This window comes from Triticum urartu, chromosome 1A, assembly GCF_056163025.1.
Source record: "Triticum urartu cultivar PI428250 chromosome 1A, HENAU_Tu73, whole genome shotgun sequence".
NCBI classification, from domain to species: domain Eukaryota; kingdom Viridiplantae; phylum Streptophyta; class Magnoliopsida; order Poales; family Poaceae; genus Triticum; species Triticum urartu.
This window is the reverse complement of record NC_141873.1, coordinates 119269013-119295326: the sequence shown is the minus strand read 5'-3', so window position 1 is coordinate 119295326 and position 26314 is coordinate 119269013. Positions and strand designations below refer to the sequence as shown.

At 49.0% G+C, this 26314-nt stretch overlaps 3 protein-coding genes across 3 annotated transcripts; all 3 read right to left on the bottom strand.

The window, feature by feature from the left end:
- Nucleotides 1-10404: 10404 nt before the first annotated feature.
- On the bottom strand, nt 10405-11826 carry LOC125514696 (transcription factor AIG1). Its single transcript, XM_048680068.2, has 2 exons — nt 11378-11826; nt 10405-11148 (listed from the first exon to the last, which is right to left on the bottom strand). The coding sequence occupies exons 1-2, from the start codon at nt 11546-11548 to the stop codon at nt 10681-10683; spliced, it is 639 nt and encodes a 212-aa protein (XP_048536025.1). The 5' UTR covers nt 11549-11826; the 3' UTR covers nt 10405-10680.
- A 7933-nt stretch (nt 11827-19759) lies between these two features.
- On the bottom strand, nt 19760-22248 carry LOC147990314 (protein MEI2-like 7). The gene is made up of 2 exons (XM_087537994.1): nt 22143-22248; nt 19760-21669 (listed from the first exon to the last, which is right to left on the bottom strand). The coding sequence occupies exons 1-2, from the start codon at nt 22241-22243 to the stop codon at nt 21243-21245; spliced, it is 528 nt and encodes a 175-aa protein (XP_087394120.1). The 5' UTR covers nt 22244-22248; the 3' UTR covers nt 19760-21242.
- Nucleotides 22248-23559, bottom strand: LOC147990313 (uncharacterized). Its single transcript, XM_087526517.1, has one exon. The coding sequence runs from the start codon at nt 23169-23171 to the stop codon at nt 22293-22295; it is 879 nt and encodes a 292-aa protein (XP_087382643.1). The 5' UTR covers nt 23172-23559; the 3' UTR covers nt 22248-22292.
- Between the last annotated feature and the right edge of the window lie 2755 nt (nt 23560-26314).

Sequence of the window (26314 nt, the reverse complement as noted above, 5' to 3'; positions counted from 1 at the left end):
ACATTAGATGCCACTTTTTGTTCACTCACACGACACCACCATACCCCTGCAACATATTATAACACATGTCAACTTCTTCACCGACACTATGTGCCAGAATTAGTTAGTAAACACACCAACTATATGTCTCTATCTACAAATTTATGGCAACATCACTCTAAATCACATGGCAACATCACTCAAGAAACATATGGTAGTGTAGCTCATCTTCAGATTTTTGTTTCCTTATTGCTCTTCGTGAAGCAATCGAAATGGTTGGAGAGGCGCATGACAACATTATCAACTACACGCCAAGCACCGAATTGTGGGCAAGTTGGTGGTGGAGTTTTGAGTTGGCCGATGTGGCCATTGTTGTTTCTATTTCTGTTTCTCTTCTTTTGGGGGGCCTTTGCATAGTTGTTCTTTCTCAATACTATGGTTTTCGACATTGTTTCCCTTGTAAATAGGGCAATCTGTATTTTCGTATTCCTCTTTGAATGAACTTGGCAGAGCTCCTGCCTTTCTCCTTACGCTAAAAAAATATATTTGTTCTGCACTCTAAGAGTGTGTTTGCTTTGAGGATACAGTGAAACTAGATGGGTTGATTCCTGTTGAGTATATTATGTACATATATATTGTGTATAGGGCCTACCTCCTGTTTCCTCTGTGTAGTTGAGGATGTGGCCCTCCCTCTGTACTTATATATACGTGCCTGGTGCACCGATTAATACATTGTAATTGCACAGACCATAACTTGTCTCAATACATTGAGAGCACGATCCTAAACCCTAAGCCGCCGCCGCCGCACCTCTATGCGCCGCCGCCGCCGCTTTGCTTCCGCTCCATCTCACCCGCGCCGCACCATCCCGCGTCGCCAGCTCCATCGCTCCAGCGCCACGCTGCTCCTCGCCAAAGCCATCGCCACGCCGCGCCGCTTCGCTCCTGCCACGCCGCATCGCACCTTCTGCCCAGCACCGCTTCGCTCCTACCACGCCGCGTCGTTCCAACCCAGCCGCCCACGCCGCATCACACCAGCAATCGCCATGCTGCGTCGCTTTCTGCACTACCAGCGCCGCGTCGCTTTTCTGCCAGTGTCGCTCCCGCGTCGCTTTTCTGCCAGCGCTGCTCCCACGTCGCAGCCCCTCGCAACCCTAACCCTAGTCATGAGTTCCTCCTCCTCCACCGTCTCCAACCCGTTCGCCGGTCCCGATGTCACTCTCGTCCGCGACCTCAACATCCACTAGCGCGTCCCAGTGAAACTTGATCAATCCACCGCCTCCTACTCCGCTTGGAAGCGGTATTTTTCGCTGGTGTTCCGCGAGTACCTCCTTCATGGCCACGTCGACGGCACCATGGACTTGGCCCTCATGATCCATGACGAGGAGTGGATGATCCTCGACGCCACCATCATCCGCTGGTTCTACCTCACCATCTCCACCGACCTCTTCCACACCGTGGTGGATGACGATGACGACGCCCATGCCGTTTGGACCAAGGTCAATGGCCTCTTCACCGACAACAAGCTGCAACGCAAGGTCCTTCTCCACGGCGAGTTTTACGTGTGCCAGCAGCTTGACTTGTCCATCGACGACTTTTGCATGCGCCTGAAAAAGCTTGTCGATGAGCTCCGCGATCTCGGGGAGACGGTTGGCGACGAGCTCCTCATGAGCACCCTCACCACCGGTCTCAACGAGGATTTTGGGAACGCCGCCTCCAACCTCACCCTCATCCCGGAGCCTACTTTCGCTAAGGTGGTAGCGTCCCTCAAGCTGGAGGAGCGCCGGATGAGGATGGCACGGACTCGGGCGACCCACACCGCCCTCGTCGCCGGCACCCGCGGGGGTCAAGCCCCGCCACCTCCGCGCCCGACGCCGCCTCAGCCGGCGGCGCCCGCTTTCCCGCCCGCCCCGGCTGCTCCCTTCCCGTCGGCCCAGCAGGCGGCCAATGGGGGGGTCGTCGCGGCGGCTGTCACGGCGGCCGCAAGCAGGGGGCGCGGGCACTCAGGGAGGAGCACCCCGCCCACTGCAGCAGGCCTACCAGCCGGCCCCGTGGTACGCCGACCAGAACCCATGGACCGGCGTTGTGCACGCCTACTCCATGCCGGTTCCCCGTGCCCCTACCTTGGGTATTCTTGGCGCCCGGCCACCGTCACACCAGGCGTTCTACTCCGCGCCGCAGCCCTATGCGGCACCCTATGGGCCTCTCTCTTACCGCCAGCCGCCGCAGCCAGGTGAGCTGCCGCTGCTGCCCCTGACGGCCCCGCAGCAGCCTCTCCCGCCGGCGCCGTGTGACCCGGCTCTTCTGGCGGCTCTTCACACTGCCCCTTCACCGTCCACCTACACCGGCGGCGGCGACTGGTAAATGTACACTAGAGCTACCGCGCATATGGCTGCCCTATCCCGGTAACCTCCACACCTCCTATCCCGTCCACACTTCAAACCGCATCACCGTCGGTGACGGCTCCTCTCTTCCTATTACTCACATTGGCCATGCATATTTTCCGTCTAACTCCACTCCAATATCCATGTCTAATGTCTTAGTTTCTCCTGAACTTATTAAAAATCTTGTTTCTATTCGTTCTCTTACACGTGAAAATCATGTCACCGTTGAATTTAACGAATGTGGTTTTTCTGTTAAGGACGCTCGCACCCGGATGGTACTCCACCGATGTGACATCCCCGACGAGCTCTACCCGGTTCACTCCGCCACCTCTGCCACTTCCGCCGCCCCTGTCGCTCTCGCCACCGGAGTGGATCTTTGGCACGCTCGCTTGGGTCATCCCAATCCCGCCAACCTTTGTCATATACTTCGGAGTTTTTCTTTCACATGTAATAAGAACGAGGATCACTCGTGTCATGCATGTCGCCTCGGCAAACATGCTCGTCTCCCGTTTAGCGCTTCTTCTCATGTTGCATCGTATCCATTTGAGTTAATTCATAGTGATGTTTGGACCACTCCTGTTGCCAGTAATACGGGCTATCTTTATTATCTTGTCATACTTAATGTTTTCTCGCATTATGTGTGGACCTTCCCGTTGCGCCGCAAGTCGGATGCTATATCCACTCTCGTCGCTTTCTACTCCTATGTTCTCACGCAGTTTGGTCGTCCCATTCTCGCGTTGTAGACAGATAACGGGAAGGAGTTCGACAACCTCGTTGTTTGTACTCTTCTCACCACACATGGCACGACTTTTCGTCTCACCTGCTCGTACACCTCGCAGCAGAACGGTCGCGCTGAGCGTATCCTTCGCACTCTTAATGACTGCGTTCGGACACTCTTTCACGCCAATGTGCCTCCACGCTTTTGGCATGACGCTCTCGCCACCGCTTCACTCCTCATTAACATCTGTCCATGTCGCACTCGTGGGAACTTTGCACCTCATCACCTCCTCTTCGGTGCACCACCCTCTTATGATGAGCTTCGCATCTTCGGCTGTCTCTGCTACCCTAGCATAGCCGCTACTACGCCTCATAAGCTTGCACCCCACTCCGTCGCCTGCATCTTTCTCGACTACCCACCTAACACTAAGGGCTACCGCTGCTATGATCCTGTCTCCCGTCGTGTTTTCACCTCCCGACATGTTTACTTTGATGAGATGGTGTTTCCGTTTCAGCAGCAGGTACCCCTTGTCGCCTCATCGCCGCCGGCCGCCGACGGCCCCTCGGCGACTCCGTCAGGTGGACGATCCCGCCCGGCTCTCAGACCGCCTCCGGGCTTTGGCGGTCCTCGCACCGTGTGACGAGCTGCGCCTCGCACCCCCACGCCAGTGCATGCCTTCTCGATCTCCTTGGCCGACCACGACGCCTCGGCCGGCGCCCCCCTTTACCCGTCGCCCCCGACTCGGGCACCGCGGACTCGGGGGCCGCCGGCTCGGCCGTCGCCTCTCCGGCCCCTTCCCCAGCCCCGTCGTCGGCCGCTTCGCGTCGCCGGCCGCCTCGCCGGTCGCTCCGGTGTTGACGTCTTGCCCTGTTACACGGGCTAGGATAGGCGTTCACCGTCCGAGCCTATGGTACTCGGGCGACGAGTACCTCCTCGCCGCCTCCACCGCGGAGCCGTCTCCTCTTCCCGCGTCCGCTCGCGCAGCCTTCCGTGATCCTCACTGGCTTACGGCGATGCAGGAAGAGTTCGACGCTCTTCAGCGGAACCGTACCTGGACATTGGTTCTCCGGCCTCCTCGCTCCAATGTCATCACCGGCAAGTGGGTCTTTCACCACAAGACCCGCTCGGATGGTACACTTGAGCGCTACAAGGCTCGCTGGGTAGTTCGTGGTTTTCAACAGCGCGCTGGAGTTGACTTCACTAAGATGTTTGCCCCGGTTGTTAAACCGGGCACGATCCGCACCGTCCTTGTAACGCCCTCGATGCGGCTATAGCTCCCACGTGTCGAGGCACGACTTAGAGACATAACCGCATTGAAAGCAATGTCGCAAGTCAGGCAATCATTACAACATCCCATGTAATACATAATAAAACGGGGGAGATAACATAGTTGGCTTACACTCGCCACATCACATCAGAGTACATAAATAACACCCATCAAACAAACACTCATGGCCCGGCTACGGCGCCAAAATAGAAAAAAGAACCCAACATGCGACAAGGCCCTGAATCGATAACCCCAACTAGGCACCACTACTGATCATCGGGAAAGGAAACATAATAACGCTGAGAGTCCTCGTCGAACTCCCACTTGAGCTCGTACTCGTCACCTGGAGCGGAATCACCTGGACCTGCATCTGGAATTATAGTATCTGTGAGCCACAGGGACTCAGCAATCTCGCACCCTCGCGATCAAAACTATTTAAGCTTATGGGAAGGATAAGGCAAGTATATGTGGAGCTGCAGCAAGCGACTAGCATATGTGGTGGCTAACTTATCCGCAAAAGAGAGCGAGAAGAGGAGGCAAGGCGCGAGCGAGAAGCTAGAGGAACAACCTGCGCAAGCATAACTCCAACACCGTGTCCACTTCCCGGACTCCGCCGAGAGGAGGCCATCACGGCAACACACTCAGTTGATTCATTTAAATTAATTAAGGTTCAAGTTATCTACAACCGGACATTAACAAATTCCCATCTGCCCATAACCGCGGGCACGGCTTTCGAAAGTTCAATCCCTGCAGGGGAGTCCCAACTTAGCCCATGACAAGCTCTCACGGTCAACGAAGGAAAAGACTTCCTCCCAAGACGTTCCGATCAGACTCGGTATCTCGGTAACTCAAGACACTTCGACAGGTTAAAACAAGACCAGCAACACCGCCCGAATGTGCCGACAAATCCCGATAGGAGCTGCACATATCTCTTTCTCAGGGCACACTCAGATGAGACTAGCTACGAGTAAAACCAACCCTCAAGTTTCCCCGAGGTGGCCCCGCAGGCAGCTCAGTTCGGACCAACACTCAGAGGGAGCACTGGCCCGGAGGGGTTAAAATAAGATGACCCTTGAGTCTGCAGAACCCAAGGGAAAGAAAAGGCTAGGTGGCAAATGGTAAAACCAAGGTTGGGCATTGCTGGAAAAGCTTTAATCAAGGCGAAATATCAAGGGGTTCCCATTATAACCCAACCGCGTAAGGAACGCAAAAATCCGGGAACATAACACCGATATGACGGAAACTAGGGCGGCAAGAGTGGAACAAAACACTAGGCGAGAGGCCGAGCCTTCCACCCTTTACCAAGTATATAGATGCATTAAGATAACATAGCAATATAGTGATATCCCAACAAGCAAATAAAAGATGTTCCAATAGGAACGGCTCCAATCTTCACCTGCAACTAGCAACGCTATAAGAGGGGCTGAGCAAAGCGGTAACATAGCCAATCAACGGTTTGCTAGGACAAGGGTAGGTTAGAGGTTCAATCATGCAATTGGGAGGCTGACAAGCAAGTGCTAGGCATCGTAGCAGTGGCAAAGCAAAAGAGCGAGCAAACTAGCATAGCAAAGATAGTAGTGATTTCGAGGGTATGATCATCTTGCCTGCACAGTTGTCAAAGTTGACTGGATCCTCACAAGCAAACTCAACGGGCTCCTCGGTAGCGAACTCGTCTCCCGGCTCTACCCAACAAGACAAACAAGCAACAAGGATTCAATCAACCACGTGCAAGACCAAGCAATATGATGAAATGATGACATGCTATGCGGGATGCGATGCGGGATGCAAAAATGCAAGATATGACAGGAAATGCATGAACCTGGCCTCAACTTGGAATTTCAAGGGTTCCACTGGATAGATGGGATGAAAACGCTTGAAAACGATATAAAGATCATTGGAATCGGAGTTACGGTTTGGAAATGGCAAGCGTTTTAAGATATGACATCGGTCTGCGTTTTACAGCAAGTAGGCATCTAAACGCAACGAAATGAGCATGCTACAACCACCAAACATGAAAAAAAAATACATGGCAGTGATGTAAACAAGATTCTTAACAAAACACTAGCACTGAGCCATAGGCAAATTCATCCATTAAGGGGTTCAAACAAGCATGGCAAAAATGAATATGCAAAACAGATTCCAGACTTAGTGAAATTAACACTAGCCTGAAATTTCAGATCACGATGCTCTCTTTGGAGCAGCAAAACAACATGATAAATGACCTGAAAATGACAAGTAAGAACATGGCATGGAGCTACTCTACAAGCTTAACAAAACACCCAAAGTGACCTTGGGCCAAAAGGGTTCACAAAATACTCGACCAAGCTCACGAACATAGCTCGAACACAATCAGTTTTCAGACTTAGTGAAAACTGAGACATGCTGAAATATAACTCACGAAGGCATGTAAATGAGCTCGATGCACTCACTACGGTTCAAGTCATGGCAAGGCAGGCATACATCCATTAAGAAGGCACAAAATACAAGCTATACATGGCAAGAACAATGGCATAGCATGCATGAAACACTAACGGTAGCATCGGCAAAATCGCAAACAAGTTGACGATCTGCCCGGATTAACAACGAAGCAAAAGTTGAGCTCGATTGAGTCAACCTAGAGCACTCCACATATGCAAACAAAGACATGGATGGATATAGCATAACTTAAATATCAAAACTCCCTTACTGATCATCCTCAAAAGAGTCACGGATCACTAGGAAACAATCTGGACATATGGCATCACGAACTAAAATATCCCAGACTTAGTGAAAATCGCTAAGTCCCTGAAATCAGCAATCTCAGGTACCTCTCTTCGCAAACTTTCACAAGACAACACACACATCCTAAAAATTCATGGGTGGCACCTCTGGAAAGAAGACAAAATGCTTAACAATTCATCCCAAAGGGGCACAGGCATATCATGCACGGATTAAACATGGCAAAAATGACAAAAGTGCATGATGAACTAACGGATCTGCAATTTAACTCACGAAGCCTCCTTCTAACAGCATTTTGGGCAACAAGATGACCTCAAATGCAAATGATGCAATGGAATGAAATGATGTACATGTCGAGAAAAAGATTTTGATATATCATATGCCCAAAACGGAGCTACGGTTGCGGAGATACGGGTCCCCGAACAGGAGCATATGGAGTAAAAATCTAGGGACTTAGTGAAAAAAAACTACCCCAGGATCCAGATCTAGGGTTCGGGCATGCAGCCCGAGACGGCGGCGGAGTTACTGTTCACCGGCGACGACGGCGCGGATGTCGAGGACGGCGGCCGGCGGAGGCGAGGTCGCCGGCGTGGAGGGAGAGGGGGCCGGAGTGGGAGGTGGCTGCGGTCGGCCGCGGCGCCGGCGGTTGGAGGAGGCGGCGGCGCGGCTCCCGGTGGCGGCGGCCCGCTCCGGCCGGCGGGGCGCGGCGGCGGCGGAGAGGCGGGGCGATGGCGGCGGCGAGCTCCGGCGCCCGGGGCCGGAGAAGACGAGCGGCGCGCGGGCGCGAGCTCTCGGGCCCGGCGAGGCGCGGGGAGGGCCCGCCTCGGGCCAACGGGCCGGCGGCGGTGGTGGATCTGGGACGCCACGTGGCGGCCAACCACTGGTGCGGGGGTGGCGGCGCGATCTGTCCGGCCGGGTCGGACGTGTCCGGCTCGGCGCGGGGATTTTTTAGGGTTCGGAGGTAGGGGAAGATCCGGAAAACGGGGGGGGTATAAATAGGCATAAGTGGAGCTAGGAGAGTCCAAATGAGGTGCGGTTTTCGGCCACGCGATCGTGATCGAACGCTCTAGGACATGGAGCAGAGTTAGGTGGGTTTTGGGCCAAATTTGGGGGGTGTTGGGCTGCAACACACACGAGGCCTTTTCGGTCCCTCGGTTAACCGTTGGAGTATCAAACGAAGTCCAAATGATACGAAACTTGACAGGCGGTCTACCGGTAGTAAACCAAGGCCGCATGGCAAGTCTCGGTCCAATCCGGAAATGTTTAATCCCCACACACAAAAGAAAGCTAGAAATGACCATCGGAGGAGAATGAAGCGCCGGAATGCAAAACGGACAACGGGGAAAATGCTCGAATGCATGAGATGAACACGTATGCGAATGCAATGCACATGATGACATGATAAGAGATGCACGGAAAAGAAAAACACACACGGAGACAAAGACCCGAACCCGAGAAATAAATATAACTTAGCGCCGGAAACGGCAAGAGTTGGATACAAATATGGAAAGTTACATCCGGGGTGTTACAGTCCTCCAGCTTGCAGTGTCTCGAGGCTGGCCTGTTCATCAGATGGATGTCTCCAATGCCTTCCTCCACGGCCATCTTGAGGAGCAGGTTTATTGTGAGCAGCCCACCGGCTTCGTCGACGCATCTCTTCCTGGCCATGTGTGTTTGTTGTCCCGGTCTATCTACGGGCTCAAGCAAGCACCCCGAGCCTAGTACCAGCGGATTGCCGGGTTTCTTCAGACACTGGGCTTCATCGTCAGTCGCTCGGATGCCTCATTGTTTGTCTATCGCCACGGTGACACGACTGCATATTTGCTCCTCTACGTCGACGACATCATCCTGACGGCCTCCTCCGCAGCTCTACTTCAGCAGATTACTCTTCGGCTGCGTGACGAGTTTGCCATCAAGGACTTGGGTGCTCTACATTATTTCCTTCGCATTGAGGTCATTCGGCGACCGGGCGGCTTCTTTCTTCATCAGCAGAAGTATGCGCACGAGCTTCTTGAGCGTGCTGGCATACTCAACGGTCACCCTGTTGCTACTCCTGTTGACACGAAGGCCAAGGTTTCCACTCTTGAGGGCTCGTCGGCGTCGGATGCTCCTTTCTACCGGTCCATCGTCGGTGCTCTTCAGTATCTGACTCTCACCAGACCGGATCTTCAGTATGTTGTTCAGCAGGTGTGTCTCCACATGCACGCCCCTCGTGACTCCCATTGGACTCTCGTGAAGCGGATCCTCCGTTACATTCGGGGCACGATGACCCTCGGGCTCACCATCACGGCGTCCACTTCTTTGGAGATGATGGCCTACTCTAACGCGGACTGGGCTGGCTGCCCAGACACTCGTCGGTCCACCTCTGGCTACTGCGTCTACCTCGGTCCTTCACTCGTCTCGTGGTCGTCCAAGCGACAACCCATGGTTTCGCGCTCCAGCGCGGAGGCTGAGTACAGAGTTGTGGCTAACGCTGTTGCTGAGTGCACCTGGCTACGACAGTTACTTCAGGAGCTGCATCACGATGTCTCCCAGGCTACGGTTGTCTACTGCGACAACGTTTCTGCGGTGTACCTCTCCGCCAACCTCGTTCATCATCGCCGGACGAAGCACATTGAGCTGGATATTCACTTTGTGCGCGAGCAGGTGGCCCTTGGACGTATTCGGGTTCTCCATGTTCCGACTGCACAAGGGTTCGCCGATGTGATGACGAAGGGACTGCCGACTTCCACCTTCGAGGAGTTTCGTTCTAGTCTCTGCGTCACTGGTGCCGCTTCGACTGCGAGGGGAGGGGGGTTGAGTATATTATGTACGTATATATTGTGTATAGGGCCCACCTCCTGTTTTCTCTGTATAGTTGAGGATGTGGCCCTCCCTCTGTACTTATATATACGTGTCTGGTGCATCGATCAATACATTGTGATTGCACAACCCATAACTTGTCTCTCTACAATTCCGTCCCTAGCCCACCATTTCAGTGTTTAGTTGAGGATGAAACAGAAACCATGTGATCCTCGGAGAAGGAATATTCCCTTCATGTGCTTCATCAAGCGATTCCACCAAATCGAAGGAATCACATGGTTATTCCTCTCTTATCGATAGAAAAAAAAGGAAAACACCCCCGTCTCATCGCTCGCTCACCCCCTCCCCCTCCGAACCCCACCCTGTCGCGCTCATTCTTTGCACTGAATTTTGCTTGACATTGTATACTTCTAATTGTTAAAACCATAAATACAATGGAAATGTTGCTGGGATTTATATAATATATAGTTTAATGCAAATTGCTATATTTATTTTAGTTAATACATGACATGGATATGCGAGGTAATCTTACCACAAGATGAGTTGAATCAGATTTTTGTCATTTTCATATCTTCAACCAAACACAAGAATGACGAACCCGTGACATTTTTTACCTCCAACCGAACACAAGAATGAAACCAACCTATTTGTTCGGAACGAGACCATGACATACCATGCCTTTTGGTTCTCAAACCAAACACATCCCAAGGTATCCCAAATACCCTGGCTCGACTGCTTGCTCGCTTTGGCGCGATCGACGTGTGTGGATTTGCAATCGCATTCCATCTGAAAATATTCTTCCCGAAGGAAACGACCTATACGGAGTACATGACCGGGCAGCACTCCTCTAAAATCCTCTCCCTCTTGCTCCACGAGCTGCCACCGCACACCATCTCGGGGAAGGCGACCTCGGCAACCGCCTGCCGGACCGCCCCCTCCATGGCCCTCAGGCCCGCACCGACATCGCCGCCCTCCTTGCACAACACAAACAAATGGCTCGCCCTGCCTCCCAGAGAGGCCGTCTCTGTTCTCAGCACCCTCAGCCCGAGGACACGGAACGCTCCGGCCAGACCCAGGAAGAGTCCCGGCCGGTCGTCACAGCTGACGGTGGCACGAATGTACGTGGTCCGGTTGTCGCCGGCGGCGGTGTAGCAATGGACGGTGATCTCGTTAGCCTCCGGGGGGATGGGCGCTGTTGCTTGCAATCGTGTGGTTTCAGTTGCTTTCCTCTTGAGTTCCTTCACTTGGTTCACCACACAAGCTAACAAGGTGGCCTTGTCCATCTGGTCATACAAGAAGATAAATATCAGTATTATTTAGAAATGCTGTTACCAAATTTTCTAGTTTTTCAGGAAAAAGGTGTTTCTTTGAAGAATGAAGTTGTTTCAGCAGCAAATTCAGTTACCCTGTCAACTTGGTTTCAGGGATTGGTTTCGTCCTCTGGCTAACTTTTTTTTCGAAACGGATCTCTGGCTAAGTTTTCAGTATGAACAAAACAAGAAGTGGTCTGACCTGGTTAGCATCAGGGATCATTCTCCTCAGCGTGGCCAGGTGGGTATTGATCCGCTCCCGGCGCCGCCTCTCCGACTCGCTATGGACCTTCAGCGACCTCGCCTCCGTCGCGCTCCTCCCCGACGACGACGACAGCTCCGGCGCGCTAGTGGGAGCCTGGCATGTTGCCATTGGTCTAGGCCACCATTTTCTCCTCACCAATGCGAGAAGCAACAAGTCTCTACTCACTCAGTCGCAGTGGAACACACAAATGATGGATGGAACGAACAATGGACTGCTGCCTGAAACTGAGAAGAGCAACGAGTGTGGTGAACAAAGCGAGGGGATGGCTAAAGGCTAAAGGTAGTATACTAACTAGTGCAGCTGTGCAAGAAGGAAAAGAGCTTGTCTCATTTCTAGCTAGGATGGATGGATATGGCTGCGATAGTGAGGGGATCGCCTCATGATATAATGTGCGTGTTTTTCTTATATTATTGAACAAGGACAAGCACCACCCCCACTCAAGGACGTTGTTTTTCAACACTGGTTCCCCACCAGGGGTTGCTTCTTTGGACCAGCATGCATGTTATGTCAGTCATCTCGTATCTTGGGACCTGTCATGAGTGCAGAGATCGGCTTGTCATCACTGAATTTTTACTGTCCGATTCACACGTGCAACTTCTTCCTACAAACTGGTTTTGACATTTTTTTTCTTCCTTTTTTGCGACAAAACTTCCAGTAACAACCATCTATCTGTTTTGATGTATACAACCAAAATTTTATCCAAACCATGCCTAAGAGCATGGTTAATAGTGCACGCAACAACAGATTGTATGAAGTTATCATGTCGGATAAAGCCAATGTAAAAGCTCACTCATACAATAGTTACATTATATGTTAATATTGTCATTAATATGTGGCTTACCATTTTTTTCCACAAAGGTTGTTGAACCTTGTGCTACAGCCAGCTGAAATTCACGGTCAGATTTTTTTTCTTCTCTTTCCTTTGTTTTCTATTTCAACTAGGCAAATATCTGATATGACATCTTTTATAGCTCGTCTACATCATCCTATTATACTTATTTTAAGAGATCGAAGCCGGTTGCTTTTGAATGCCACATTGTGATTGGTATGAGAAATCCCACACAGAACATGATTGACTGCCTAAGTTGTTTGTACGGCCAGCTACTCATGAAATGATTTGGTTGTGTTTTTTTATGCCAAGGATCCAAATCGGTTATAAAGATATACTAAAAGTACAAAGCACTCTAAACATAATAAAAATTACAATCAAGGTCCTTGGACTACCGAACGACCATTGCCGCAGCTAGAATGAGCCACCTACGCATCGATGTGGTCGCTCCCATGCCAGAGCCAGCCTGACCTTGTCGATAGAAACCGGATATTTTTTTGTGCACGCGCCATAAGGACTAGCACGCCGGAGCTATAGTCATCGTTGTTGAACCGTTAAATTGGTCTGAAGAACTTGACACCAATCTTTCTATCGCATACGCTTGACAAGAACCCTAACCTCACGGCCCCGATGAGCTGATAGGAATCTACAGGCTTGCCTTCCGGCCCTATAAACCGAGGAAATGTATAGATGTACGCGCAACGTCTGAATTTGTAAAACCATACTACAATGGTACTTCCTTCGTATCAAAATATAAGACGCTTTTTGACACTATGACAATGTCAAAAAACATTTTATATTTTGATATACAGGGAGTAGCTAATTGTGTGCTGTTCATTCAACTCGAGGACGGTGACTCGCAAAAAAGAAAACTTGAGGATGGTGGAAAGAGAGGAGTGTATGGCTAGCCGACACATGGATTGAAGAACAGTAGGCTCTATCCAACAGTGGCTCACAGGGGGAGGATTGGCGTGTAGCGAGCTGCAGCCGCCGTGTGCTTTCACACCCGCACGCACTTTGCGGCCTTCACACAGGCCCCGGCCCCCTCCCGTTGATTGTGCGCACGAGGCTCTTCACGCTGCCTGTTTCTTTTTTCTACTGCCGATGCGGGCGAACAGTCGTGTTCCTGTAGGTTTCGCCCCCACCTCAGATGAGATTCAGAGAAAATCACTATCCGGTCGCGGTCCTGATCCTGCTGTGCACGTGCACCGACGCGCAGTCCAGAAACTAGAAATTCTTCTTCTCGTCTTTCATTCGAAAAAGAAAATGCTCGATCGCCTGTGCTTTTTGACTCGTGATGATGAGGACAGGAGAGGCGCATATTTTACGTTCCGATGTGAAGCTTCGAGTGATGAAGAAGTGATTACCGACTCATGCTGTCAGGCATCCAATATCCAAGCTTGCTTTGGATCGGGTGATTTTGCTTCGGGTCTGCATCGATAGTAATGTCGATCGAAAGCACCGGCCGAAGAAAGGACGCAGATTCTGTTCACCAGGACATCGTAGAACTTACAAGAGGTAATAGCACTGGAGGTCCTTCAACTTGTCTTGTATGTGATAGTTTGGTCCTCAAACTTGCAAAAGTAAATTATTTGTGTTTTGAGTGAAAAGTAAAGAACGAGATAATTTGAATGAAAGATGATCCATCAGTCTTTATTGATGATAGAAGTGGGGTATTTATACCCAGGTGGAAGTACACATAGTGCTTGGTGGTCAAGTAAACACATAGTTACTTGAGAGCCAAGGAATTACATAGTTGCCTTGAGAGCCAAGAAAGTACATGGTTGCTTGAGAACCAAGTAACCTATCTAACATTTAACTTAATCCTAATTAGCTTAATTAATAAGCAACTATTCTATTCTTAACACTCCCCCTTGTACAATGCCTTGTCTTTGGGACATCCATCATCTTGACAAATTCTTTGAATAATCTTGAATGTCTCCTCCAAAAACCCTGTGGGAAAAATATGAGGAGAATAGTGCAGATATGTTGCTAAAACTCCTTTAAACCCAGTGGGAAAATAATAAGGAGAAAATGATGCAACATATAATGATTATTGTCTCTTGATAACTCATATGAGAAAAACCTTTGAAGAAGGAGAAAAATCATTGATGAGTTTAGAGAACAATTAATATGTCTTGAGTACTTTCTTTAAAAACCTCGATAGGGAAAATAGAAAGTATGACATATGATCTTTGATAAGATATTGCCTCATTAAAAACCATTATGAGAAACTTTGATAGAAAACTCATAAAGGAAAAGAGTGCGATATGATATGCCATTGAAAACTCCTTTATAACCCAGTGGGAAAAATATAAGGAGAAAGTGTATGACATATACGTGCACTTGTGTTTATATTGTCTCGTTAAAAACCTTTATGAGAAACCATTAGGAAAAACTCATAAAGGGAAAAAGAGTACAATATATGCAATCTTAGGGTTGTTAATAGGTTATAGATTTGAGAAATTACTCCCCCTGAACTTTGCAAACCTGGAGAATGTGTAATACAAATTCCATTGATATGATCGTGACATTATGAATAATCCGTAGGATTTTCAAAGTATGTTGTTTGCATATTGTTTCTATAATGCGTGAGGATAAGTAATTTTCGAGCAATGTACTTTATAATATTGCTCTTCATATAACCTGTAGTTTTTGAGTAACACAAGTGGTAGCGTCTTGATAAATCAAGTTATGTGATTTTGCTGAATCTCAACCACATGATTTTGAGTGTGGCTAATCATTCTGCTAAGCCATGCATATTTTGCAATGCTTTTAGGTAGAGCAATTATATTAGAGTGATTAGTGGAAGTAGTCGTTAAAGTCTATTTAGATGACTTCCATGAGAAGACTATTCCAGTGAATTCAGTCACCGATATGGCATTGTTAGGATCAAATAAAGAGCCAATATCATTTCATCACATCATGGTCATATCTTTGATTTTCCTGATGGAATTGCCCAAGATTTATTGTGGGCTTGAGATATAAGTTAATATTTCTTATATTGACCATGTACCTTTTGTTGGTATGATATATCCATATTAAACTTCTCATATATGTTTTGGATATATGTAGACTGATATGTATTCTTGAGAGAATGCTCAAGTTGTAAACTTGAGCTAAATTTGGTTGAATCCAAATTTCCCGTCTTGAGATGATTTTGTGCATGTTTAGGTCTTGTATAGACATTGATGATGAGGTCATCAATATACACTGAGGTGATGAAAGGAAGTCAAATTGATTCCTTTATTAAACATGTAAATAATCATCATTAATCGAGTAATCCTTTTTAAGAAGGAACTCATTTAGTCGGTAGTACCATATGATTTCCGACTATTTCAAGTCATGGAGCGACTTATGAAGTTTTATACAAAACTTGTTGCGATTTGCTTTTGGATTCGGAAGTATAAGCCCTTCAGGGACTTGATTTTTTTTTCCGAAATGAGTGACTCATATGAGTATGTAGCCACTTCATCCATGAACTGCATGGATAATATTTTTTTATTGCCAATGATATTTAGTATCGAAACATAAATCCACCCATACCAAGAGGGTATGTTACATCATAATTGATGTCGGGTCTCTGTGTGAACCCTTTTGCTACAAGTCTCGCTTTCTCACCACCTCGTTGACTTTGTCTATGAATGAGAAGTTTTTAGTATTCCATATGGAAGATACTTATGAGGAGTAGGTATTACTGCGGTAAATACCACTCATTTGTTGAGCGAGTGCTATTCTTCGTACTTGCTTCCTTTTATGTGAACCAATATGAGTGCAAGAGGCAATCTACCATGGATTTTGGTTCTGGGCCCAAAAGGTTTTAGCAAATTGAGAAGAAATATATGTCGACAAATGTAGTCTTTAGTTTATAGGATCCTGGTGGAATCATTGAAGTTTGTGGATAAAATATTTATTCCTTTTTAACTCCTTGTGATTTCCTACAACAAATGGAGTCAAGGTGTTTCGATGTCCCGGCACCAAAACATTTGTGCATATTTATGCCGGGCTTTGGATGATGAGCATCCAGTGAGGTGTCTTTCAACTTGATGTTGAATTACATTTACTGGTTGAGGATTTGATTTCCTTTGTTTCCGCGGAAGCATATGAGAAGTTATATCTCGTCTTGTCAGATTTTCTCCCCCTCTTGCTCTCATTTTGGGGAGAAGAGTGGTTTATCAGGAACCTCCACTCTTTCTCACACTTTACTGCAGGAATATAGAATTTAGTAACACCTTGTTATCAGTAAATGTATATGGCAAATTTGCAATGTGTTGCAAATATATGATTCTCTAAACTTCTAGTTCAGATTCTTTGAGTACGTGGATATAAGGATTGAATGTCAATAACATTTCTAATTTATTTCACGACATTCTTTGTGGTACTTATCTCCCCCTAATGCCGGAAAATATCCTTATTGCTGATGCAATCAACATACGAGCTGTGAATAATTTTGATTGACGGATAAATTGTTATTCCTCATATAGATCCCTAATTTTCTGTGAGTGCCCATTGATGTACGCTGGAGTGGTGATATCGGTATGTAACTGAATTATCGCAGATGGGAAATACTTTGTTGATTTCCACGTAGTTACTACAAGGGGAAAGTAGTATGATATGCAGTTGGTATGATTTAGATCATACTTACGGTGTGTAAGGTCGTATGTGTCCAGCAAGAGGCTGGTAAATTTACAATTCTTTAAAAGTGGTCAAGTAATTCATTTGACTATGTTTGATAAAAAAAATAGTTAAACCATTCTGGGTATGTACATAGAGTACTGAATGCAAGCTGAAAATGCTCGTGAAACGAGTTCAACGACATTGCGCATTCAAATGGGTTTATGCTTTGTTCGGGAGAATTTGCTCCTACTTTGATAATTTAAGCAATTTATTTGATAAGATCATGGTTGTGGGTGGTAAGAGACACACTTAAAAACATTTTATGAATGTGTATATGAGTACCATGAAGTATCTATATTACCCCAGATAATGGTTCAACAATCCACATATATCTTTTGAATGTGTTCAAGGAAGAATAAGTGCCATGCTTAGAATTTTAAGGTGAGAGTGCCTTAAAACTGATTTCCCTATGGCACATGCGGTGCACATAAATCTGATGATTTGGGAAATTTTGTAACTTGATAAGTTGTGACCAATAGAATTTTAATAATTTTCTAATTATCCCCAAACCAGGATAACTAATGTTATGCAACCAAATATTTCATTTATTAAGATTCAGAAAATTATTGTCTACGCAACAATATTGAGTATGAATTGAACCATACATTCAAATTTATCAAATATCATGTCCGGAAAATAGGATATCGGACATCGCACTACATGTAGTAGCACAAGTATAGGCTAAAGATATTTTGGGAATAACTAGGTGATTACATGAGGTTTCCAACATTACTGAAAATTTAATTATGCAAACATATCATTGGTGCAAATGAATTCACCTTCCTTTTAATCCACTAGATTTTTGGTTCTCCTTCAAATGAAGATCTAAGAACAATCATTTACCAGAATATTTTCTGGTTGTACATTTGCAAATTTTCTAATTATCCCAATGAACTCATTTGCCTTTTTAATAATTACGTGGTGTGGTTTGACAATATGTTTGAGGGTTTGGTAATCATAGGGACAATATTTATATAACCACCCATTTGACAAACTTGAGAGTTGTCTTTTGATCATTTGATTATCTATTAGCCTCCACTTTACTTCGAATTCCTCATTGTTCTATTTTGTGACCACTAACTTGTGTAGTATTCTCGGTACTAGCTAGAATTTCAAATAATGGGATAGCACCCGTTGGGTGAATTTGATGATTTTAAGAAATTCCATGTTTCTTGATCATAAAAATGGTAGTACCATCATAAGAGGATGTAAAGTGTATTAAGGACATATGAAAATATTTGATCACGAGATCTCAACTTGAAGTTGATTAAGTGACAGAATTGTGAGCTGTGATATACTTGAGGTCTTGAAAAATGAATGGGTAATCATTCGCGATGTGCTCAAGGCATCATGTTTATATTAAGGGAAATATTCAGCGTGAATAAAAATTCATCCATTATGTACTTAGTTTGAGAACTAAGTGAAGTTGGGACACATAAAATGCATATGAGCGTTGCAACTTTAGAGTCACTGCCAAAAACATAGGCGTTGCATGTTTGACATTGGTTAGTCACTGTGAAAGTATAACCACGAAGTGATGTGGACATTGCAAAAGTGTTGATACACTCAATCGTTGCCATAATTATGGGATCCATCTTGATGGACGGACAACAAAAAAATTATAAATAGTGGCATAGGCTTCACTGCCATGTATTTTACCAATGTAATAGAAGGTAATCACCAGGGTATGCAAATATTTGCATAATTTTCTATGACATTTTCAAGCAAAGTGAGGCTTGGATTAGCACAAGATTACCATTTCGGCATATAATGACTGCACATGAATAATATTTACTATGAGAGTAAATCATTTTAGTGAACAACAACGAATGCTTCAGAGGAGCATTTTTTAGTATAGCTGATGCTTTATATCCATATATGTAGACCTCAATTTATATAGGATAACACTTTGAAGATAATCACCAATATGGTGTAGATCTCACAGTAATAGAAAACATAGTCTGACTTTTGTCAGTAGATGTTCATATCTCTATTACCTTATGTTATGCTATATTTAAGAAAAAAACACTTTGAAGGTAATCATCTGTCAAAGTGACATGATGTAGACCTTGCAGTAATAGTGGATAGTCTGCAAAATTTTGCAGTAGATGCCAGTATTACCTTATGATATCTTGAGGTAGTCACATCTAATATTAATATTTGGAAGAGCACATTGAAAGTAGTCATCTTGTTAAAATGACAAGATGTAGACCTCACAGTAGTGGTAGATAATCTGCAAATGGTGCAGTAGATGCCACCAATACCTTGTGATTCACAAATAAAATTTGGGCATGTCATATGAAGTATGACAATTTATAATTCTTATTTGAATTTCATTAAGATTTGCCAGAAAAATTGTTTTCGACTGCAAAAGTATAGTTGTCCTAAAATCACATGTCATATAGAATGTTTGCAGTAAAGACATAATTGATATCTTAAATTCCAGAGAAAAAGGATCTGAAATATAAGCAATACATTTTTTTGCAAAGGTATTGCCATTAAAATAATGGTGTATAATTCTTTTATGTAATTTAGGATGAACTGAGGTTCTCCCACATATGTTTTTTAAAAACGAGGGCTTATAAAATACAGATAGTAATAACCTGATGGTTAAAGTGCTAAAACAGAGGGTTGTACCACAAATCGCAGGAGTATAGACGACTTGAGAGTTGAAGTTGAGGACTATACTGCATGATGAATTAATCCTGAGGGCTTAACAGAAATTACAGAGACTTTTCTGTAGATAACAGGAACTTAAATGCTTAAACTAAAAGATAGCCTAGAGGATAGAAATCCCCAATTTCTCCCGTGCGGCTAAGGATTAACATCCACCGCCGTGCCGCTGGGAAGCGTTGCATTGGTTGGCCCGCCTTGTGCCAGAGGAAGCCGCGCTGGAGGGCGCATTGCGCCGCGCACTGGCCCAAATCGAGGAGGCAGGCCATGACTGAGAGGGAGCGCGGGAATGGAAGGTGATGTGCGGGTGGAGGCGGCGTGGCTTTGGTACACGTGCGGCCGGAGTCGAGGCGATGCCACCGCATGCCGGAGGGCTTCGCCGCGTGCTGTTACCCGCCAGTCCGGGTCGCTCCATGGAAGGCTGCGTACCGGAGGGTAGCGCCGAGCGCCGCTACATGAAGTGGGATGCTGATGCGGTCTAGTTCCTGAGTGCCTTCAACAAGTGTTGTTGTGGCGTGGCCAGTGCCAATGGCGCTGATTTCTGGTTGAACATGATTATTTACTATGAATAAAATTGAGAAAATAGCACCTGATAGGTATTGCGATCAAGTACTTTGATTGTAAGCTTCATGTGAGAAGTAGTCCAGGAAGTAGACTTATTCATGTATGTGGATCCTTTTGCCTCGGAGTTGTTTTTCTATTCTGGTCCTGTTTCCTGAACTGATCGCCTTGGTTGGAAAAAGGGATAAATGTGACGCCTAGTTCTTGCATGTGCGGCGCGTTAGTCGAGAAGTGCGGCATCCATGCACTGGTCTGAACTCTGGAGTGCTGCGCCGTGAAGGCCATTCGACTGTCTTGTCGTACCCAGGGCGGCAATTCCTGGTAGTCAAGAACAAAGATTAGGTAAATCTCACTAGCATATGATGTATCATAGCAATTAGATTAAAATCGCCTTTGGTTGTATTGGTGCGATTCTTCCGTGCTGCTCCAAGGTGTTGATTCCGACAGAATCGCTAATTTGCTATTTATCTGTTCTTCTAGACCCTGACTGTGAGGCGATCCCTCTTGTGTAATCTCTTTCCTTGTGTGTGGCTAAATCGCTCGATCGGAGAGCAAAGTGCATGATAACGTGTTTTGAGTGAAAAGTAAAGAACGAGATAATTTGAATGAAAGATAATACATCAGTCTTTATTGATGATAGAAGTGGGGTATTTATACTCAGGCGGAAGTACACATGGTGCTTGGTGGTCAAGTAAACACATAGTTACTTGAGAGCCAAGGAATTATATAGTTACCTTGAGAGCCAAGAAAGTACATGGTTGCTTGAGAACCAAGTAATCTATCTAACATTTAACTTAATCCTAATTAGCTTAATTAATAAGCAACTATTTTATTCTTAACAATTTGGTCCTCCAACTTATTCTCAAGGTGCATATTTGGTCCTGGCCCAATCAACAGCAGCCAAGTGGAGCCAGCTGGGCCGGGCCGGTCAACGCTGCACTTTTTGCATTTAGCCCCCTGTCGTTTATCGGAATTAACCCGCGGGGCACCTCTGCTGGAGTGGCTAGCTAGCTCGCTATAGCCTCGCCTCGATGCACCCATGCCAGCTGCTCGCCGGCTTCATCAACGGCGGGGACGCGCGGAGAGACGTCGACCGAGGTGCCTAGGCTCGGCCGGGGGCGGGTCGGCGGCGCCGTCGCGTGGCGGCCAGAAGACAACCGGGAGGTACTCGTCGGTGTAGCACGCAAAGGTGGAGCGGCTGAAGTGCCTCACCATAAGAAGATCATGACCGTTCACAGTGTGAGAGAACAAACCGCATGAATGCATGCATGCATCGACGGCACGGAGGAGGCTTGTGCGTGCGTGCACGTTCTTTACCTGCATGTACGCCTTGCCGAGCGAACGGTTCCAGCCGCGGCCGTGTAGAGCGTAGTGCCGCCCGCGCGCCGCGGCGGCCGCCGTTGACGACGGCGCACCCCTTGTTTGTTGCAACGCTGCCTGCTTTAATTTGCCCGTTGCAAAACAGAAGAAGATCGTGACCGTTTTAACTCTGATTCATTCAGGCTAGAAGACCAAACTAAAGTTATGCATGCTTTCGTTGGCTGTTTGTTTCCCTCGCTTGCTTTGGTTGTTTGTCTTCTTCCAGGGGCTTTGTTGGAGATAGTACTACTAGGTTTGCAGTTTTTGCGCATACGGTATGGTTGATATTCTGCCATATTTATTTTTGCAAGACGGAAAGATCATTATACCTGACTAATATAATAATAATAAAGAACACCAAAGCGCACGAAACAAGTCGGTACGTATACGTACTTTGTGAAACTGTGTCTCGCCAAAAGAAGAGGAACTTATTGAAAGTACGCTTCTTATTTTTCTGACTTAGAGGATTAACGTTGGCTTCGTCCATTTGATGCTACTATACTTGATAAGAATCTGTTCCACTACCGCACAAGCATAAATGCAGGCAAGAGAAATCACCCTGTCAACCCGTGAGAGAAGAGCAAGCATGAGATGAATCATCTGAAATCCATGGGCAGGTAGAGGATATCGGACGCGGCGGCCACCGCTCCCGGGCCGCGCCGCCTGTTCACGCGGGCGCAGGGGTCGTCGAGCAGCTTCACCATCGAGGCGCGCCTGCGACGGCGCACGCCAAAAAAGCGAAAGATCCATCAGCTAAAACGCAGGCACGAACTGAACAGTACAACGGTGGAGAACCGGGAAGGCGTAGCGTGGCTGAGCTAGCTGGTCGCTTACGTGAGCTTGTTGCGGATGTTGCGGATCATGACGGTCGTGCGGCTGCGGCCGTGCCAGGCCCGGGGGGAGGGGGGGGAGGGGGCGGCCACGCCCTCCGCCTCGTGAGCGACGGCGACGGCGACGGCGACCTCTCCCGTCCTCCGGCGCGCGCGGCCGGCACGTACACCTTTCTCCTGCCCCTGGCCCGCTGCCCCCGCGGCCCGCACGGCGGTGCCGCCGGCAACAGAGGGCGAGTCGCGGGTCCTCCCTTGCCTCCTTATGCTTGTAGTTGAAGCTGTGCATCACCTGCGCGTACATCTTCTCAGGATCGAACATGACCCCGCGCGGGCGACGGTCGTAACGCGGCGCGGCGACGTGCTCACGGAAGAAAGGCCGCGACGGGAGGGGCCCGGGGTAGTGGTGCTCGGGGAAGGTGGCGCGGGAGTAATTGGCGGCGAACGGGGAAGGCGGCGGGTAGCCGGCGTCGCCGTGGTACCCCGGCATCGTGGAAGGATGGGGCTTTAGCAGAGTGAGGTGGGCGCGGGCGGAGCGGCGGTTGTATGGCCGCGCGTACGCGTTCAGCCCTGTAGCTGCCATGGCTGGGGAGGCCTGGTGGGAGAAGAAGGATACGGCGAGGTTGGAAGACAGCCGTTCGCCGGCGGGGTAGCGCTCCCTGGCCGGGGACACGATGTCCAACGTGCGCCTCGCGGGCACCATCCCGGAGTCCATTGCGGCGATGCCCAGGCTATCGTTCCTCGCGGTAGACCACAACCGCCTCTCCGGCACCGTGCCGGCCAAGCTCGCCGCGGTGCCGGGCATTGGCGCCAAGTGGTGTCCCGCGAGTTAATTCCGTTAAACGGCAGGGGCTAAATGCAAAAGGTGCGAAGCTGACCGGCTCAGCCCAGCTGGCTCCACTTGGCTGTTGCTGATTGGGCCAGGACCAAATATGCACCTTGAGGACAAGTTGGAGAACCAAATAATCTACTTTTGCAAATTTGATGACCAAACTATCACATATAAGACAAGTTGAAGGACCTGCCGTGCTATTACCTCAACTTACAAAACCAAGCTGTGATGGAGATCTGCGGCAAAATCTCCCGATCCAAAGCAAGCGTGGATGACTGACAGCATGAGTCGTTAATCACTTCTACGTCACTGAAAGCTTCGCAGAGGAATGTAAATATGCGCCTCTCCTGTCCCCACGAGTCACGAGTCAAAAAGCACAGGCGATCGAGCATTTTCTTTTTCGAAAGGAAGACTGAAAGAAGAATTGCTAGTTTTGGATTGTGCGTCGGTGCACGTGCACGGCAGGATCAGGATCGCGATCGGAAGGTGTTCTTTCCTTCTGAATCTTAATACCTATGAAAGGCATGTGTACATACTTCCTCTGCAAATAAAATATAAGAGCGTTTAGATTATACACTTTTATATTTTTTTATATAGAGAGTACCTTTTAAAGGATTTAGGTCTATTATAAAAGTTCACACAAAATACAAAGCACCACAAAAGAAGTAAAATTGTATTGAGGTTGGACCATCGAACCACCACTGTCGCCGCTAGAGTGAGTCGTTGATATGTCGCTGCTCTCATACCAAAGTGTGTTGAATATAACTACACTAATAGCAGATATATTTGCATATAATATTAATATGGCTAAGACAGAAATAAACCAGAGCGGAATAAATGAGTTATACCCTTCAATAGGCCATAATGAAGCCGCGACACTAGCGGCTGCCTTCTTCTCAGCTTCAAGTTTCTCGGCTTCAGTAGACATTGTTAAGTATCGTGATTATTAGAAAAGACAAGATAGACTAGGATTTGTTCTGGCTTGTCTTATACTCTAAATAGATCATTGTATTCCTATATATATGCCCATGAGGCTCAAGCAATATAACGAACTATTCCATCAAACCTCTCTCACCCTTTTAACATGGTATCTATCACAAGTCGATCCTAAACCCTAGTCGCCGCTGCTTCCGCACTTGCGCGCCGTCCCCAGGGCGGTTGGCCTCCATAACTGCTGTGGGGGGCTGCGCCGCCCGTACCTAGGGTTCGTCCGCCGGCCGTGTTGGCCGGCTGCTCTAGAAAGTCTTTTTCCCGAGCCCTCGCTCCGTGTTTTTCGCTCTCCCGTCGGTCGTTTTGATCGGCGTTTTTTTTGTTTTTCTGATCTCTGCTTGATCGCGTCGCCCGCCGCCACTGTCGACACCCCGCGCCTCTACTCTGACACCGGCACGACCGGCCGGCTACTTTACCGACCTGGCGGCCTCGTGCGACAGACGGTCCCTCAAGGTCGTCATCCGCGTGTCGGCCCGTCCGTCGCCCTGCTCCGACCGGGACACCTGCATCGCCTACATCCGGCGGCCTCGCGCCATGCGGCGGCCAATCATAACCCCCGCTCGCGCGTCGGCCCGCCAATCGATCCACGCCACCCGTCTCCGCCGCGTCTGCACGGCGGCCCTGCGGGTTGCCTCACCGGCCTCGTCCCTGGCTGCGTCAGGCCCGTCGGCTGTCTTGAGCTCGGGCGCCGCTGCTCCATTGGTCGCTCAGCCTTGCTGCCCTGGCGTCGGCTGCTTTGCTGGCCCGGGTGCCGGTGCTAACGCGCTCGTTCGCACGTTGTCCCATGCCGTTCATCGCCGTCAGCTTCATCTCGGACTCCGCCGCCACCTCGTCCCCACCGAGCGGCGTCCCCGACCCCGCGCGCGATCGGATTGATCACCCGCCCGCCGTCGCGATCCGCCTCATCCACGCCATGCGACCCACCTGGCCCATCGGTTGCGCGTGCCTCCGCCGGCCCCGTGAAGACTGTCCCGAGTCAGCGCGCCCCTCTACCGATCGAGCAATGGGCTGCCATTGCATCGCCCCATCAGGCAGCAACGCCGCTGCCCCGTGGTTCTTCTCCCGGCTGCACCGCCCCGCGTCACCGCTGCATCACCCCTTCGGGCTATAATGTCGTGGCCCGCGGTCCGCCGCCGCCCCGGGGCCGTCCGCTCCAGGTCGTCCCCGTGGCTGCACCGACCCTCGCGCTGCCGCCGTGTCACCCCGTCGGGCCATAGCGAGCGTGGCACGTGGTCCACGCCGCCGTCCTGAGGCCGTCCCCGCGGTTGCACCGACCCGCGCTCCGCCGCTACACTGCCCCTTCGATCTGGAGCACCGCGGCTCGCGGTCCCTATGACCGCCCCGAGGTCTTTCGTCGTCGCCCTGACCTGCCCGCCGCCACTACGTCGCCCCTTCGGGTCATAGCGCCGCGGTCCACTGCCGTCGCTGCGCGTCGACTTCTCGTGGTATGTGTCGCGTCGCCTCCCTTGGCGTGGGAACACTATCGTCCGCGCCGGTCTTTGTCACGCTGTTGGGTTCTCCTCACCTACTTCGAGCACCGTCGTCGCACTCCTAACTTAGCCGTCACCGCCGTCAGGCCGCCGCCGCTGCTACCCCCGTAGCCGACGCCACCGCCCGTCCACCTCTCTTCGTCTTTGTCCAGCACCAGCCTGTCGCCAGCGTCGCCGTCATCTACCCCGACCACTTCGTCTACTCCGACCACCGTTGGTGACATCGGCCCCGCGCTGATGGACACCGCAATCGTCGTATAATTCTTCTCTGCTGGCCTCTCTGACTTCTTAAACATGGCGTATAGCTCGTGCAGGTCCCAGTCTCCACGTGCCCGGTGCTGGCAACACCGCCACGTGCCTTCGTCCATGACGTGTCCCCGGGCCTGGCAAGCCTGGTGCGGTGCTCTGTCAACTTCGTCTTCGTCTGTCTACGCATGCCTGGTGCTGGCAACACCAGTGCGTGCCTTCGTCCATGATGTGTCCCCGGGCTTGGCAAACCCACCGAGACGCGTCGTCAACAACATCTTCTTCCCGGCGCACCACTACTTCGACACCATTGTGCCCATGCTAACTCGGCGCCCCCTTGCGCCCGCGGCTCCACGGCGACTTCCTCGACACCGGCCATTAAGGAAATAT